The 18,043-nt window shown below is 45.5% G+C and overlaps 1 protein-coding gene across 1 annotated transcript in view; it reads left to right on the top strand.

Moving 5' to 3' along the window:
- LOC120051232 (alpha-1,6-mannosylglycoprotein 6-beta-N-acetylglucosaminyltransferase A-like) overlaps positions 1–18,043 on the top strand; it is a 108,264-nt gene that overhangs the window by 47,728 nt on the left and 42,493 nt on the right. The window contains exons 5-10 of the mRNA XM_038997980.1: positions 714–803; positions 4,393–4,464; positions 6,019–6,180; positions 7,649–7,818; positions 11,740–11,874; positions 16,636–16,769. Coding sequence (XP_038853908.1) covers positions 714–803; positions 4,393–4,464; positions 6,019–6,180; positions 7,649–7,818; positions 11,740–11,874; positions 16,636–16,769 — 763 coding nt within the window. The remainder of the gene's footprint in view (positions 1–713; positions 804–4,392; positions 4,465–6,018; positions 6,181–7,648; positions 7,819–11,739; positions 11,875–16,635; positions 16,770–18,043) is intronic.

The following is an 18,043-nucleotide window of genomic DNA, read 5'->3' as shown; positions in this document are numbered from 1 at the left end:
CAGTGGAATTAGTTTGGGCATTCTCATATAAACCTTCATCCACTCTGCATAGCCTAGTCATTGAAAAACAATGGGATGGAAATCCGATTTTAAAAATTCGATAGAAATTGCAGCGATGGAAAGAGGTAGGCTACGTCCCATATGGCAGCCTATTTCCTATGTAGTGCACTACTTTTAACAAGGGCCCATAATGAATAGGGTGTCATTTGAGACTGAGCCTTAATGTGTCAGTGTTGGAGTGGAACACCATTATTCCTAACCCAGAATGTGTAAGTCATTGCCATATTCCCCCGTAGCCTTGGCCAAGTCGTAGCCCCACTCTGCTCCTTCACTCTGCTCCTTCACTGGGCTTCAGCAGACTGTTTTGCACATCTCCATCTGTGAACATCTGAAAACACTGTATTTTGCGGTTGAGTCTCGAAAAAACATCAGCCCATTGAACAAAAACACTTTTTCTCTTTCAATGCTATTGACACTTTGCCCAGAGTCACATTTTTGTCACTGTTTCTTTGCTTATATTGCCTGGTTCTTTTTCTTGGATTGATGAGTCCTCACACACACACACATACTTGGGTCTGGTCATATAGCTCAGAGCTTCTAGCATATAGCTCAGAGACATGGGATGGGAGGACTGGCCAAGGCATGTGGATTGATAGGCTATACTGGTACCTATTGTGTTCAGTCCTGATCAAGTCTCTCCTCCTCTTCCTCAGTGGATGAAGGACATGTGGCGGTCAGACTCATGCTACACCAACTACGGCGTGGACGGCTCCACCTGCTCCTTCTTCATATATCTCAGCGAGGTGAGTGAGTGTGTGTGTGTGTGTGTGTGTGTCTGTCTGTGTGTGTGTCCATGTGTGTCCTTGGTTGTTCATTTATGTTTGTTATGGTTTGATCTACTCGTTGACATTCAGTGTTAACAGCCTGGGGGACGTGGAACTCCCCAGCTCTTTACGTATTCATCCACTGCATCTCCACGCGCCCTTGACGACTGAACTACACTGCTCAAAATAAAATAAAGGGAACACTCAAAATAAAGGGAACACTTAAACAACACAATGTAACTCCAAGTCAATCACACTTCTGTGAAATCAAACTGTCCACTTAGGAAGCAACACTGATTGACAATAAATTTCACATGCTGTTGTGCAAATGGAATAGACAACAGGTGGAAATTATAGGCAATTAGCAAGACACCCCCAATAAAGGAGTGGTTCTGCAGGTGGTGACCACAGACCACTTCTCAGTTCCTATGCTTCCTGGCTGATGTTTTGGTCACTTTTGAATGCTGGCGGTGCTTTCACTCTAGTGGTAGCATGAGACAGAGTCTACAACCCACACAAGTGGCTCAGGTAGTGCAGCTCATCCAGGATGGCACATCAATGCGAGCTGTGGCAAGAAGGTTTGCTGTGTCTGTCAGCGTAGTGTCCAGAGCATGGAGGCGCTACCAGGAGACAGGCCAGTACATCAGGAGACGTGGAGGAGGCCGTAGGAGGGCAACAACCCAGCAGCAGGACCGCTACCTCCGCCTTTGTGCAAGGAGGAGCACTGCCAGAGCCCTGCAACATGACCTCCAGCAGGCCACAAATGTGCATGTGTCTGCTCAAACGGTCAGAAACAGACTCCATGAGGGTGGTATGAGGGCCCGACGTCCACAGGTGGGGGTTGTGCTTACAGCCCAACACCGTGCAGGACGTTTGGCATTTGCCAGAGAACACCAAGATTGGCAAATTCGCCACTGGCGCCCTGTGCTCTTCACAGATGAAAGCAGGTTCACACTGAGCACATGAGCACATGTGACAGACGTGACAGAGTCTGGAGACGCCGTGGAGAACGTTCTGCTGCCTGCAACATCCTCCAGCATGACCGGTTTGGCGGTGGGTCAGTCATGGTGTGGGGTGGCATTTCTTTGGGGGGCCGCACAGCCCTCCTTGTGCTCGCCAGAGGTAGCCTGACTGCCATTAGGTACCGAGATGAGATCCTCAGACCCCTTGTGAGACCATATGCTGGTGCGGTTGGCCCTGGGTTCCTCCTAATGCAAGACAATGCTAGACCTCATGTGGCTAGAGTGTGTCAGCAGTTCCTGCAAGAGGAAGGCATTGATGCTATGGACTGGCCCGCCCGTTCCCCAGACCTGAATCCAATTGAGCACATCTGGGACATCATGTCTCGCTCCATCCACCAATGCCACGTTGCACCACAGACTGTCCAGGAGTTGGCGGATGCTTTAGTCCAGGTCTGGGAGGAGATCCCTCAGGAGACCATCCGCCACCTCATCAGGAGCATGCCCAGGCGTTGTAGGGAGGTCATACAGGCACGTGGAGGCCACACACACTACTGAGCCTCATTTTGACTTGTTTTAAGGACATTACATCAAAGTTGGATCAGCCTGTAGTGTGGTTTTCCACTTTAATTTTGAGTGTGACTCCAAATCCAGACCTCCATGGGTTGATATATTTGATTTCCATTGATAATTTTTGTGTGATTTTGTTGTCAGCACATTCAACTATGTAAAGAAAAAAGTATTTAATAAGAATATTTCATTCATTCAGATCTAGGATGTGTTATTTTAGTGTTCCCTTTATTTTTTTGAGCAGTGTATTTGTGAGTTTACTTGTGAGTCATTTTTTTCTAGGCGTTAATATGGAAACATGTACTGTAGCTTTCTGATGACCTTAGCGAGTAGGGTACGCACATGCAAACACCACACTTGAGATTTAAAGCCCATTTATACCGTAGCATTCACAAATAAGGTTTGTCCTTTGGTGGTCAATGAGAAGCTCATTGCTAAGTAGCAATGACTGAACTGAAGTTTGTTTTAATCAAACTCAAGTCCCTGACTCTTTATGCTGATTATTCTTGGTCAGATATGGGAGCTGGTCAGATATGGGAGCTGGTCAGATATGGGAGCTGGTCAGATATGGGAGCTTATAAATGTTGTATCGGTTGAGATCAGTGCTTGGGGGAAGAACCGTGCAATGTCATGCTTGGGGGAAGAACCGTGCAATGTCATTTTACTCTACTGAAAAAAACCTGTTGGGAAAGACATGCACCAAATTCATTAAAAGGAAAACTCTACCCCAAACCTATATTCTGGTATTTGTTTCATTAGTCCATTGTTGACATAGTTCCAAAATGTTTTGCATGTCAGCAATCAAGATATATAACTTTCATAAAAAGCCAGTATGATGCATTTTGCATCATGGTGCAACACTCAGCATCATATGACACGAAATGCATAACACCGGCTGTATTTCTGTATTTTTGAAAGTTTATATATCTTGAGAACTTGATTGCTGACATATAAAACATTTTGGGACTGTGTGTGTGTGTGAGTGGAATTTTTCTTTAAGGGAGAGAGGGTGGGTGTGTACCAAATGTCATCCTATTCCCTATTTAGTACACCACTTTTGACTAGGGCCCATAGGGAACCCTTAGGTATGCAGCCAGTGAGAAGTCTGAGCAGTGAGACAGTTCTCTATCACCGAGCATTTTACTGCACTCAAGTCACTGTGACCTGCTTTCACCATGGCGCTATGCATGTATTTCCATATAGTATCAGCTTTGTTCTTTCTCTCTCTGCCTCTCTCACGCGTTCTGTCTGGCGCTCACGCACGCAATGCACCCTCCTCAGAGTGAGGAGGCATTTGGGATGTAGCCTAATTTCCCATGCTCAGAGTGGACAGCCAGACGGATGGCCCCAACGTTGGGGCTGTCACAGCTAAAACCCCAGCCTCCATTTTAAGGGCCAGTTGAAGTGTATCAGGGTTCCACTGGTTGCCTCACTGGCTCAGTTAGTGAATGAGGTTGATTGAGGCTTAATTGATTAAGAGTTTATCCAAATGGCACCCTATCCCCAATGTAGTGAACTACTTTTGGCCAGAGCCCTATACCCTATCAGCCAGAAACCCCCCCAAAATAGTGCACTATATAAGGAATAGGATGTCATTACAGTACATGACTATCTCTGTATCTGCACTCAACAGTGAGGCTGGTCCCACCGTAGCTAGTTGATGCATCAACCCCCCCCCCCCCCCCCCCCCAGAACCTCTGAAGTGAGAACAAAGCGAGCCAGGCCTTTGTCAGCATGACATCTGCTTTCACTGAAATAATTACCTGCCTAATGATTGCCTGATTTGCCCCCTAGGCTGCATCCCAAATGTTACCCTATTTCCTATATAGTCACATCTGGTCATAAGTAGTGCACTTTATAGAGAAGAGGGTGCCATTTTGGACACAACCCTAGTGTCCTTTCCTCCCTCCCTCGACCCTGTGTCCTCTCCTCTCTCTCCTCTTCGTTGGCAGAGTTCACAGGCCCCATATGAATCACTCTGTCACATTTTCCATCTCAGTTCCTTCTGATGTTATGTTCTGATGTTAATGTCATTTTAGGTGGAGAACTGGTGCCCGCGCCTACCGTGGAGAACCAAGACATTGAATGAGGAGGCCGACCGGAGGGGCCAGGTGAGTGTCTGAACTGAAGGGCTTTCCACACTGCCAAGCCGAGACAAACTGAGTATAGTTGCTGGAAAGGACAACAGGAAAATAAAATATTACAGCTAACACAGTTTGGTTCAGGTTGACACCATGTGAAAATGACAATGTGATAAGAAAATATCTTAAAACACAGTAGTGAAAAGGGCATAAGTGCCAGTCTCTGCACCCTGCTGAAAGACCAACAGCCTGGCCAGTCCTTTTCACTCTCACCCCTCTGGGGACTGGCCAGACAGAATACCAAGCCTGAAGACAAATTCCAAGACACGAGGGCATTGAATTGCTTTTATAATGTTACGACATCATGTGCTCTTTAGAAATGACCTCTTCCGCTTGTCTTTTAGCTCAAATGGTATCGACTAATGCATAAGCAATGTTAGTGCACATAGGCTAACACACACACACACTGTCTGAAGAGTAGAGTCACTCCAGTGATTCCGCTAGTAACTGACTATAGAGCGGGAGAGGATTTATACCATGATGCCTGTCGCCATGCCAATGGGCACTCGCTCAAATCTCCCTACAGGGCCGTCTGAGCTCAGAGCTCCGGGCGTGGCTCGTCGTTATTGGCTTTAAATATTACTCCGCTCCCGGTTATGGATAATGCGATAAGTCCAAATTGAATACTCTTTGCCCCCCTTTGGATATGTCAACATGAGTGATCCTTTTGTCTTTGAGATCACCGTTGATGGTGGTTGTGATTTTTTTGTTGTTGACCAAGGCCCATACGCTGTGGTCAAAAGTAGTGCACTATATAGGGAATAGGATGCCAATTGGGACACAGCCCCCAGAACTTCTCTTTCTCTCCCAGTGATTTCCTGTCCTGATGAGGGATCGTAATACACTGCCAGAGCGTTGTTAGTGCGTTGTTTCCCCAGCTTTAGCAGCTGTTAATGGCAGGCAGGGCTGCATCTCAACCAAGCCGGCTTTCTTAAATATTGACCCGAGAGAAGCTGAGAAATGTGTAGATTGCTATCATTGCATTCCAGCATTCAATGAGGAGCCATATGTCTTTGTAATGCAAATAGCGCCTGGCAGAACTTGGCACTTTGTAGCTTAAGTGTTTTAAGTTGATGAGAATCCTCTTTATATCCTGTATGTTGTGACTGATCCCTTCAAGTGAATCGATGGATTTCGATAGAAATGTGCATGTTGGAGATTGACAGTATTACAGAATCACTGATCTACAAATGACCTCAAACCCTACATAACTCATTATGTAATGAAGATTAGCGATTCTCTGTCTCTTTGCTCAAACTGATCACGACAAACACAATTGGGCGTGCTCGTTTGTCATCGTCCTGTGCCCCAGGTGGGTGGAGATTTCACTTTAGTCTAAAATGTGCACACTCCGCCCACCTGGGGCTTCTGCCGATCCAAAACAAAAGTGCCTACTGACTGTATACCTACCCCCTTTCAGATGCTAACATTCTCCTTCTATAGGGTAAACCTTGAAAGAGGTTAATGGGTTAAACCATAACGCCTAAAGAGTAGGAGTGTCTAAATTGTGTTGTATCTTCCTAGACGGAGATCCGGACGAGCTTCGAGGAGCTATATCGGGTCATGTCTCGGCGAGAAGAGTTCCGCTGGATGATGCTCCGGATCAAGCGCATGGAAGACCCCTGGATCAACGCCATCCGCGCCCTGGCTGCCAAGCAGAACCTGGCCAAGCGCAAGAGGAAGAAGGTAGGACACGGACACACTCACAAACACGTACTCATGTGCACGCACGCACTCACATACTCATGCAAGCTTGCACTTACACACTTGCACGCACGCACTCACACAAACACACCTCCGAAAATATATTATCTACTTGGACAAGAGAACAGAATCAGCCCATGCCTTTCTGAACTGAGAAATTTTAAACACGGAAAGTCCATTGTGTTCTGGGTAGCTACCTGGCCCCAACGATTAATAATAGAGGTTTCAGTTCCCTAGTGATCTTCAGGACTTCAGGATCTTCAGAATTCACCTCCACCTCCTCTTTCTGACTATTCGGCTTCGAACAGTATGGATATGACATATGGTGAGAGCCCTACTCCCTCTAGTTAGAGTGGAACTAAGTCTCTTGCACCTGAAACTCCAATTCTTCACTTTGTTCCAGAAGTGATTGGTGTAAGCATTGGCTTGAGTGAGCAAGAGTACGCTTTGGGAGAAGTGTGGGGAATCGGGACTCAGCCCAACCTCTATCATGCCAAACGCTCAGAGCAGGAACAAATAAGCCTGATCCCAGATCTCTTTGTGCTGTTTTGCCAACTTGGAGCCAACTTGGCAAGACTGCACAAACAGATCTTTTTATATTATTACAGTCATAATCCTATCTCTACCCATGAATTCCTGAACAATTTTTTAAATTGAACCTTTATTTAACTAAGCAAGTCAGTTAAGAACAAATTCTTATTTACAATGACGGCCTACCAAAAGGCAAAAGGCTTCCTACGGGGGCCTGGGATAAAACATTTTTTATAAATATAGGACAAAATGCAATGCACCTTAGTGATTGCGGTTCCGTCCCAAATTGCACCCTATCCCCTACATAGTTTATTATGGGAACTGGTCAAAAGTAGTGCACTATATAGGGAATAGGGTGCTGTTTGGGATGCATTATTGTGGCTGGCTAACACAGCAGCTGAAAGTGTGTTGAGATGTCCATAGAAAGCACAGAACATTTTAATGTTGGATTCTCTCCTGTGTCTGTGTGTTCCCTGGTGAATAGAAGGAGACTTGTGCGCTCTGATGTTAATAATGATACGTCTTCTGTGGAGTGCATCTTTGACGTACATTCTGCTACGTTTGAATAGGGAAAATGCCTTATTGCATTTTTCCAACCCATTGAATTGCGTTTGGATTACTTCAAGAACTAAAGACGCACACCCAGATGGTTGGCGATGTGCCCAACATACTTGAAAAAGAAAACAGAAAGTTCCACACTATATTACACCCAGTGATTTTATTGGGTTCCAGTAATAGTGTATGAATTTTTTATATGTTGATAATATCCCATTCCCATAAATGTTTGTATTGATAGCCCCGTTGGGAATCAAACTCTCATCCCTGTCATTGCTAGCGCCATGCTCTAACCAACTGAGCCACAATGAGAAACAGTAGATTTAAACTGAACTGACACTCTATACCCCTCTCTCTCCATCAGATCCTGGTGCACCTGGGCCTATTGACCAAGGAGTCGGGCTTCAAGATTGCAGAGAACGCCTTCAGTGGGGGCCCCCTGGGGGAGCTGTTGCAATGGAGTGACCTCATCACCACCCTCTACCTGCTGGGCCACGACGTACGCATCTCCGCCTCCCTGGCCGAGCTCAAAGAGTGAGTCCGTTGAGTGTGTGTGTGTGCACCCCTCGGACACATCTGGGTGGTGTTCAGTGCGGAGTACCGTAGCAAAACGGTTAAAACGTTTTCCAACGTAAAATTATAAAGAGCGTTTCTTATTGAACAATTCTAGGATCATAATGAATAAGATCATATGGACAGGTTGGGACTTCATCCTAGATCATCAGCACTCCTACTCTGAGACGCTTTATGGATACAGGCCCAGGTCTCCCCTGTCCATGTAGTCTTATTCATTGTGATCTAAAATGCAAAACTGATCCTAAATCAGCAGCACTCCTACTCTGAGATGCTTGATACATACAGCGCCAGGTATTACCTCCCCAAGGTCACCTATGGAATGAGCAGAAGTATAACTTCACAATACAGCTAAAGCTAGTGCAACGTGAGGTGGTTGCAACCCACCTGCAAAAACTTCCACATGTTCTTTGTGTACTCTAGTCCTGCTTTGTTAGGTAAAACCTGTCTTATATTACTTCCTACTTGAATAATCAAATCAAATCAAACTTTATTTGCCACATGCGTCGAATACAACAACTGTAAACTTTACCGTGAAATGCTTACATACAAGCCCTTAACCAACAGTGCAGTTCAAGAAGAAGAAAATATTTACCAAGTAGGCTAAAATAAAAAGTAACACAACAAGAATAACTATAACGAGGCTAAATACAGGGCGCTCCGGTACCGCTTGCCGTGTGGTAGCAGAGAAAACAGTCTATAACTTGGGTGACTGGAGTCTCTGACTATTTTATGGGCTTTCCTCTGACACCACCTATTATATAGGTCCTGGATGGCAGGAAGCTTGACCCCAGTGATGTACTGGGCCGTTCACACTACCCTCTGTAGCGCCTTACGGTCAGATGCCGAGCAGTTGCCATACCAGGCGGTGATGGAACCGGTCAGGATGCTCTCGATGGTGCAGCTGTAGAACCTTTTGAGGATTCTGGGGGCCCATGCCAAATCTTTTCAGTCTCCTGAGGGGGAAAAGGTTTTGTTGTGCCCTCTTCACGACTGTCTTGGTATGTTTGGACCATGATAGTTTGTTGGTGATGTGGACACCAAGGAACTTGAAGCTCTCAACCTGCTCTACTACAGCCCCGTCGATGTTAATGGGGGCCTGTTCGGCCCGCCTTTTCCTGTAGTCCACGATCAGCTCCTTTGTCTTGCTCACAATGAGGGAGAGGTTGTTGTCCTGGCACAATACTGCCAGTTCTCTGACCTCCCTATAGGCCGTTCCATCGTTGTTGGTGATCAGGCCTACCGCTGTTGTGTCTTCAGCAGCAGCAGGTAGCCTAGTGGTTAGAGCGTTGGGCCAGTAACCCAAAGGTTGCTCGTTCGAATCCTCGAGCTGACAAGGTAAAAATGTGCCATTCTGCCCCTGAACAAGGCAGTTAACCCACTGTTCCTAGGCCATCATTGTCAATAAGAATTTGTTCTTAACTGACTTGCCTAGTTAAATAAAGGTAAAAAAAACAAAAACACGTGATGACGGTGTTTGAGTCATGTTTGGCCACACAGTCGTGGGTGAACAGGGAATACAGGAGGGGACTAAGTACACACCCCTGAGGGGCCCCAGTGTTAAGGATCAGCGTGGCAGACGTGTTGTTGCCTACTCTTACCACCTAGGGGTGGCCCGTCAAGAAGTCCAGGATCCAGTTGCAGAGGGAGGCGTTTAGTCCCAGAGTCCTTAGCTTAGTGATGAGCTTCGTGGGCACTATGGTTTTGAATGCTGAGCTGTAGTCGATGAACAGCATTCTCACATAGGTGTTCTTTTTGCCCAGGTGAGAAAGGGCGGTGTGGAGTGCAATTGAGATTGCTTCATCTGTTGGGGCAGTATGCGAATTGGAGTGGGTCTAGGGTGTCCGGGAGGATGCTGTTGATGTAAGCCATGACCAGCCTTTCAAAGCACTTCATGGCTACCGATGTGAGTGCCACGGGGCGGTAATCATTTAGGCAGGTTACCTTCGCTTCCTTGGGCACAGGGACTATGGTGGTCTGCTTGAAACATGTAGGTATTACAGACTCGGTCAGGGAGAGGTTGAAAACACTTGACAGTTGGTCCGCGCATGCTTTGAGTACACGTCCTTGTAACCTGTCTGGCCCTGCGGGTTTGTGAATGTTGACCTGTTTAAAGGTTTTATTCACATCGGCAACCGAGAGCGTTATCACACAGTCATCGAGAACAGCTGGTGCTCTCGTGCATGCTCCAGTGTTGCTTGCCTCGAAGCGAGCATTAAAGGCATTTAGCTCGTCTGGTAGGCTCGCGTCACTGGGCAGCTCGCATCTGGGTTTCCCTTTGTAGTGCGTAATAGGTTTCAAGCCCTGCCACATCCGGCGAGCGTCAGAGCCAGTGTAGTAGGATTCAATCTTAATCCTGTATTGACGCTTTGCCTGTTTGATGGTTTGTCTGAGGGCATAGCGGGATTTCTTATAAGCTTCCGGATTAGTGTAATGCTCCTTGCGGATGTTGCCTGTAATCCATACGTACAGTCACTGTGGGGACGACGTCATCAATGCACTTATTGATGAAGCCGATGACTGAGGTGGTGTATTCCTCAATGCCATTGGATGAATTCCAGTCTGTGCTAGCAAAACAGTCCTGTAGTGTAGCATCTGAACACTTACGTATTGAGCGAGTCACTGGTACTTCCTGCTTTAGTTTTTGCTTGTAAGCAGTTATCAGGAGGATAGAATTGTGGTCCAATTTGCCAAATGGAGGGTGGGGGAGAGCTTTGTATGCATCTCTCTGTGTGGAGTAAAGGTGGTCTAGGATATTTTTTTTCCTGGTTGCACATGCTGGTAAACATTTGGTAAAACTGATTTAAGTTTGCCTGCGTTAAAGTCCCCGGCCACTAGGAGCGCCGCTTCTGTGTGATCATTTTCTTCTTTGCTTATGGCCTTAAAGAGTTGGTTGAGAGCGGTCTTAGTGCCAGTTTCGCTTTGTGGTGGTAAATAGACGGCTACAAATAAATCAGATGAGAACTCTCTTGGTGGATAGTGTGGTCGACAGCTTCATAAGGTACTCTACCTCAGGCGAGCAATACCTCAAGACTTCTTTAATATTAGACATCGCGCACCAGCTGTTATTGACAAAAAGACACCAGAGGTAGCGTCTCTGTTCTGCCGTTGCATGGAAAATCCCGCCAGCTCTATATTGTGAGTTTTTACTTTCAGCCACGTCTTGGTGAAACATAAGATGTTACAGTTTTTAATGTCCCGTTGGTAGGATAATCTTAATAGTAGGTCATCAATTTTATTTTCTAACGATTACACGTTAGCAAGGAGAATGTAAAGCATTGGGAGTTTACTCGCTCGCCTCCGGATTCTCAGAAGGATCCCCGATCTACGTCCCCTTTTCTGGCGTCTTTTCTTCACGCAAAAGGCGTGGATCTGGGCCTGTTCCAGTGAAAGCAGGATATCCTTCTCGTCGGACTCGTTAAAGGAAAACGAGTCCTTTTCTTCCAGTCCGCGGTGAGTAATCGATTTTCTGATGTCCAGAAGTTATTTTCGGTCGTAAGAGACGGTACCAGTAACATTATGTACGCAATACGTTTTTTTTTTTTAAAGTTACGCCAAAAAAATAACAAGATTGCACAATTTGTTGGGAGAATGTAAAACGTCAGCCATGTTCTTCGGCGCCAGTTGTTTAATAAGAGGGGTTTACTATGTGTAAACAATCCATAGCTTTCTTCTCTTTGTTTGTTGTGTGTTTACATGTTGTTGTTGCTCTCTTTTTGTAATATATTACAATACAACGTTATTGTCCATGTTACAGTGAATTTAAAACTGTTCTGAACCCCAGAGCCCTGGTCAAAAGTAGTGAACTATATAGAGGAATATGGTGCCATTTCAGATATACCCTGTGGGTCCTAATTAAGCCCACTCCCTCTCCTCGTGCAGGATCATGAGGAGAGTGATGGGGAACAAGTCCAGCTGCCCCACCCAGGGGGACAAGGTGGTGGAGCTCATCTACATTGACATAGTGGGCCTGACCCAGTTCAAGAAGACACTGGGGCCCTCCTGGGTCCACTATCAGTAAGTACTCCATATCTTCAACTTTGTGTGTGTGTGTGTGTGTGTGTGTGTGTGTGTGTGTGTGTGTGTGTGTGTGTGTGTGTGTGTGTGTGTGTGTGTGTGTGTGTGTGTGTGTAATAGTATTTATACACACCCATGTCATCCATAAGTTATGGGCTGGGATGTGTGATGTTATTTTTTTTATTTTATTTAACCTTTATTTCACTAGACAAGTCAGTTAAGAACACATTTTTATTTACAATGACGGCCTAACCCGGCCAAACCCTAGCCCGGAAGACGCTGGGCCAATTGTGCGCCGCCCTATGGGACTCCCAATCACGGCCGGTTGTGATACAGCCTGGAATCTAACCAGGGTCTGTAGTGATGCCTCTAGCACTGAGATGCAGTACCTTAGACCACTGCGCCACTCGGGAGCATGTGTGATGTTGTTAATTTAGTTAGATGGAGATCTATCTGAGTCGTCATAAAATGTCTTAGTTCAAATATGAACATCCTAGGTTTTGTATCCAATGAGTTTCCTAGTATCCTCGTTTACGTCTGTGTCACATGATGAGGTCTCTTTGGAATCCGCATCCTCCTTGCTGCTTTGACTAATTGGGAAGTGGTAACAGTGTCAGGCTCTTTGTCTGTGTCCCTCTGAGTCTCCCGAGGCTGTGTCCCTCCCTGTAGGATGCCAAGCCTTGCTGTGGCACGTTGTCAGAGTGTTCGCCCACTGCTCATTTACTGATTGGAGAGCAACGGAGAGAGGTTGGCGGGGTTAAGAGGCCTATTTCTTGCAGCTCATTTGATACCTGGTGGGGTAGCTATTCAGGTGACAAAGATCCAGGCACAGAGGGGGGGACCAGATGTGATTTACACACTCATTAGCATCTGAATGAGAAGGCTGAAACCCAGGCTTGATTTACATTTTAGTCATTTAGCAGATGCTCTTATCCAGAGAAACTTACAGTAGTGGGTACATACATTTTCATACTTTTTTCTCATACTTTTTTCTCATACTGGTCCCTTGTGGGGATTGGACCCACAACCCTGGCATTGCAAGCTCCATGCTCTACCAATTGAGTCACACGGGACCCCAGATCAGATTCGGGGGGCCATGCAGACCAGACCGAGGTGGGCCTGCTCCTCCTGCCTGTATGGGTGGATGAGTTTTTCTTCTGTAAGCCCCTATTTTTTTCAAGCTAACAAAAGTCTTCAGGTCTCATGCAAGGTTGCTCATCAAGCAAGCTCACTATCATGAGAACCACCTCTGTTTCAGTGGCTGCCATCAAACTGTTCTCTCTCACTGGGCTGAAATTGCATTATGTCTGAGCTCAATCGTTTGACGTCATGTAGGTAGGCCGTTTCCAGGGGAACATCAGGTCAAGGTCTTAACTCTTAATGGAGCAGTGGTCATGGTTGTGTCTGCTTTCTGCCCTCTCTCTATTGTGCGTGTGTGCGCGTTTGTGTGCGTGTGTGTGTGCCCGCACGCGCGTTTGCTCCACTGATAGGACTTTCTGAACTGGCGCCTTGTGGGTATTGTTCCTCTGATGTAGCCCATCGGTGTGGTTGGAGGTTGTTACGAGAACCGCCTTGTGAGAACAATAAGTCAGGTTCGCTAATAGCCTCAAGATTTCCTTTCTCGTGTCAACACTTTTTGTTGGTTTTGGGTTTGCATCCTGTTTCATCTTGCTCTGAGGAAATTGACTGGGACTGCATCCCAAACGGCTCTCTATTCCCTATAATATGCATTTGTTTTGACCAAGGCCCCTGGTCAAAAGTAATGCGCTATTTAGGGAATAGGGAGCCGTTTGGGACACAGACTCAACCTTTTTACAGACGGTGTGGTCGTAATGCAGGATCCAGCTGGCATTTTCATGAGTGCATTGATTAATTCCTCGTTATACACATTGGTGAAGACATTTACATTTGGCCACTTCATTCCGTGTTGATTTTGTGATGTGCACTTCCTGGAAGGTTATACGATGCCACTGTTTTACTGTAACTTCAGACAAAACTTCTGTTGAATGTGCATTTTAGATTTTTAAGCTGACGAGTCACGTCGTGGAACTGTTTTGGTCTCGCCCATAGTTATCTAATCCTGTCTTGTTTATGTTCTTCTTACATATGTCCTCTCCTTCCTCCTCCTTGTCTATCCAGCTCTTTACCTCCCCACTTAAAGTGATGCTCCAGAACTTTTGTATAATTTCAGCCAGTTGTTTTGAAAGTGGTGCTCACGAGCCAAAACGGGTCCCTATTTTTTTTGGTGTACTACATCATCCAATTGTGTACTATGTGATTCATTACGTATGATATGTTATTTTTTGCAATTCCTATAATATGTTACAAATCCAATTCGTACATGTTACAAATTTGTCGTGCTTAAGATCCTGGACTGCATCATTAAGTGTATTTCATTTTCCAGCCTCTCCAGAACAGCTTCTAATATAGAACAATTCTACATTAATGTGGATGCTACCATGATTACGGATAGTCCTGAATGAATCATGAATAATGATGAGTGAGAAAGTTACAGACGCACAAATATCATACCCCCAAGACATTCTAACCTCTCACCATTACAATAACAGAGGAGGTTAGCATTTTTGGGGGAGTATGATATTTATGCGTCTTAACTTTTCCACTCATCATTATTCAAGATTCGTTCAGGACTATCCATAATCATCGTAACATCCACATTAATGTAGAAGTGTTCAGAAACATATTATATTCTTATTTACAATAAAAGTGACTCCAAAATGACACAATACATTATTTACCATTAATTTCTATTGGGCACAAAATAATCATGGTAGCATCCACAGGAATATAGAAGTGTTAAAAAATGTATTCTATTCTTATTTACAATAAAACCTCATAGTCATTGTATCATTTCAAATCCAAAGTGCTGGAGTACAGGAGCCAAAACAACAACACATGTATCACTGTCCCAATACTTTTGGAGCTCACTGTAGTGCACTAGTTTTGACCAAAGCCCTATTGGACTCTTGTCAAAAGTAGTGCACTGCACTATATAGGGAATAGGGTGCCATTAGGGAGCAGTCTGAGTCCCAAGAGGGAAGAGAATTTGAGAGCGAGGATTGTCTTCCAAGGCCAAAGTGGAAGTGAGTGTGGTTGTTCAGGGCAGTGAAAGGACTGTAGGGAGAATTCCAGTGATCGGCTCAGCAGTATTAGTGGTTTTAGAATTTAATGAGGGCAGCCGCCTCTCCTGTCCTGTCACTCTTCTTCCCTCTCGCGCACACACACATGCAAGCAGGCACGCACACACGCAGGCAGGCGCGCGCACACACACACAAACACACACACAAACACACACACACACACTCACTCACTCACTCACTCACTCACTCACACTCACTCACTCACTCACTCACTCACTCACTCACTCACTCACTCACTCACTCACTCACTCACTCACTCACTCACTCACTCACTCACTCACTCACTCACTCACTCACTCACTCACTCACTCACTCACTCACTCACTCACTCACTCGCATACAGTCACGCATGCATGCACATACACACATTCACTCGGTCTTTCTCTCTCTTTCTGTATCGATCTATGTATTGGTCTATCTCTCTCACACACTCTCACTGCAGAAAACCAATGCTTGCTTCAGTCATCGTATCAACTGTAATCATTATTTGCTGGCTATAATACGCTATCATTTCAGTTTGTCTAATTCTCAATACTACATGGAAATCATTATAAACACATGACTGATATCTTAAAGGCGACAGTTTTGTACTCCTTGCCACTGATCTGAACAATGTTTGAATTACAACCTTTGTCTCCAGTCTACGACAATCTCATTTGAAAGAGTATTTCACCTGAATCTCTCTTTCTCTCTCATCATCTCCTAAGAATGTTGTACTGCGTCTGACAATACCCAAGTGTCTCAAAAACAAAGAGATTTGCATGCTGTGGCTTTAGTCTCACTAGTCTTAAGTTTCCTCATTGTGAATCCATTTCCCATATTTCCTGAGCATCTTGCGAACACACACACTCACACTGTCTTTCTCTCTCTCTTTCTCACGCATGCACACACACCCACCCACCATCTGCGAAACATCTGCCTGGTCAGGAGTGGCCTTGCCTGGGCTCCCAGACTGAGCTTAGCCGGCCCCTCTGATACTCCTGGCTCCTCATCAATTTGATTAATACTCATTATTACACCACCACCCCGCCAAGGGTCAATCAGATGAGTATGTTGGGCTCTGTCCAGAAGGATTAAAGATGGAAAGGAATAGTGGTGAAGCATAGCCAGGTGTTTATTTTTAGGCTTTGGACATTTTTTTTTTGGTGGGGGGGTGACTTATTATCTGAAAAAGTATGTGTCAGGGAGACTGAAAGATAGGGACTGAGAGAGGGTGACAGAAAGAGAGAGAGCTAGATAGATGGAGAGAGAGAGAGAGAAAGCTAAAGACTGAGAGGGGAGGGGGTGACAGAGAGGGACTGAGAGAAAGCGAGAGAGAAAAGGTCATGAATGTGTCATTCCATTCCACATGACATCCTTTCTCTGGTCCTCTAATTAGTCATGATGTGTAACCTTTACTGTTCCAGTCTGATCAGTAGGAAGCTCTCTCTGTGCTTTGTATACTATCTGTGACCATGCTGAAGGTGTGGAAAATATATGCATCATGTAATTCATTAACCATTTATTAGTGGTTGAGGCATACAGCTGGAAGTGTGTATTAATGCTATAATGCGGTGTGTATTACAGATGTATGCTAACACTATAATGTGGTGTGTGACAGGTGTATGCTGCGGGTTTTGGATTCCTTCGGCACAGAGCCCGAGTTCAACCACGCCCACTATGCTCAATCCAAGGGCCACAAGACCCCCTGGGGCAAGTGGAACCTCAACCCCCAGCAGTTCAACACCATGTTCCGTAAGTACCACCTCATGGTTCTGGGGTGCAGATCTAGGATCAGCTTCTCCTCCCCAATCCTAACCTTAACCATTTAGTGGGGGAAATTCAAAACTGACCCAAGATCAGCGTCTAGGGACAACTTCACCCTACTCCCACCTAATGACAGGGAATGTTCATAAGGCACCAAATGGAAGAAAATGGTCTAAAACAGTGAGGGGCATCCTGTACTCATCCAAGAAAAAGAAAAAACGTTTTTACATTTAATCTTTATTTAACTAGGCAAGTCAGTTAAGAACAAATTCTTATTTACAATGACGGCCTACACCGGCCAAACACGGTGGGCCAATTGTGCTCCGCCCTATGGGACTCCCAGTCATGGCTGGTTGAGATACAACCTGGATTCGAACCAGGGTGTCTGCAGTGACGCCTCAAGCACTGAGATGCAGTGCCTTAGACCGCTGCGCCACTCGGGAGCCCAATAAGACACACAAATTTTTGTTTTCCGTTGCAAAACACGTAAAGTTTTCTGTTACATGCCCTAATGAACACGACCCAGGGGTGGGGAGGGAGACTCCACCACCCCAAGGGGTTTTAACCTTTTCCCCATGGCTGATGGAAAGTAAAATGTTACCCAGAATGAATGAATACCTTCCTCCGGTCTCAGTTTCAGTGGTTTGGCCGACGTCAGGCTGGAATAGCAGACCAGCCTCAATAGACCCTTTATGTTGCGGATAGAGTATGCCATTCTCATACAACACAGGTCTTTTCATGTCATCCAGTTTACTAGCTGCGAGGGTTAGATGATATCTGTAACTAATCAAACGCACGTCGGTTACACCATGGGTCGAAATGAAACACAGATTTGTTTCGGTGCATTGGGCATGTTGTGTCCCCTTCTCTTGCCTATGGAGAAACATTCACCTTATCCTCAGCGTATTGTTTTATATCCTGTCATTACAGCTCTCTTTCCAGGCTTAGGGGAAGTCACTGTATCTCACACTTGTAGTTGTGTAACAACAACAACAATGGGGCTTGAATAAACAAAACTTGTATTTTCAATATGTTAACTCTGAGGGTTGGATTTCCTTCCATCCTAAGACTAAGATGTAACAGAGGACATTAAGACAAAGAAGGCGCCACGGGGAAATCAATCCTAGTCTTGGGTTCCATTCATTACCATTAAGTAGTCTTGCATAAATCACTGGATAAAGAGTGTAGACGAGGGAAAGCGATGAGACAGGAGAAAGCGCTCTGGCCAATGAGACAGGAGAGGGAAAGGGCTCTGGCCAATG

This window comes from Salvelinus namaycush, chromosome 7 (genome assembly GCF_016432855.1).
Source record: "Salvelinus namaycush isolate Seneca chromosome 7, SaNama_1.0, whole genome shotgun sequence".
Lineage (NCBI taxonomy): Eukaryota > Metazoa > Chordata > Actinopteri > Salmoniformes > Salmonidae > Salvelinus > Salvelinus namaycush.
Note: the sequence above shows the minus strand (reverse complement) of the source record. Positions and strands in the feature narration are given on the sequence as shown.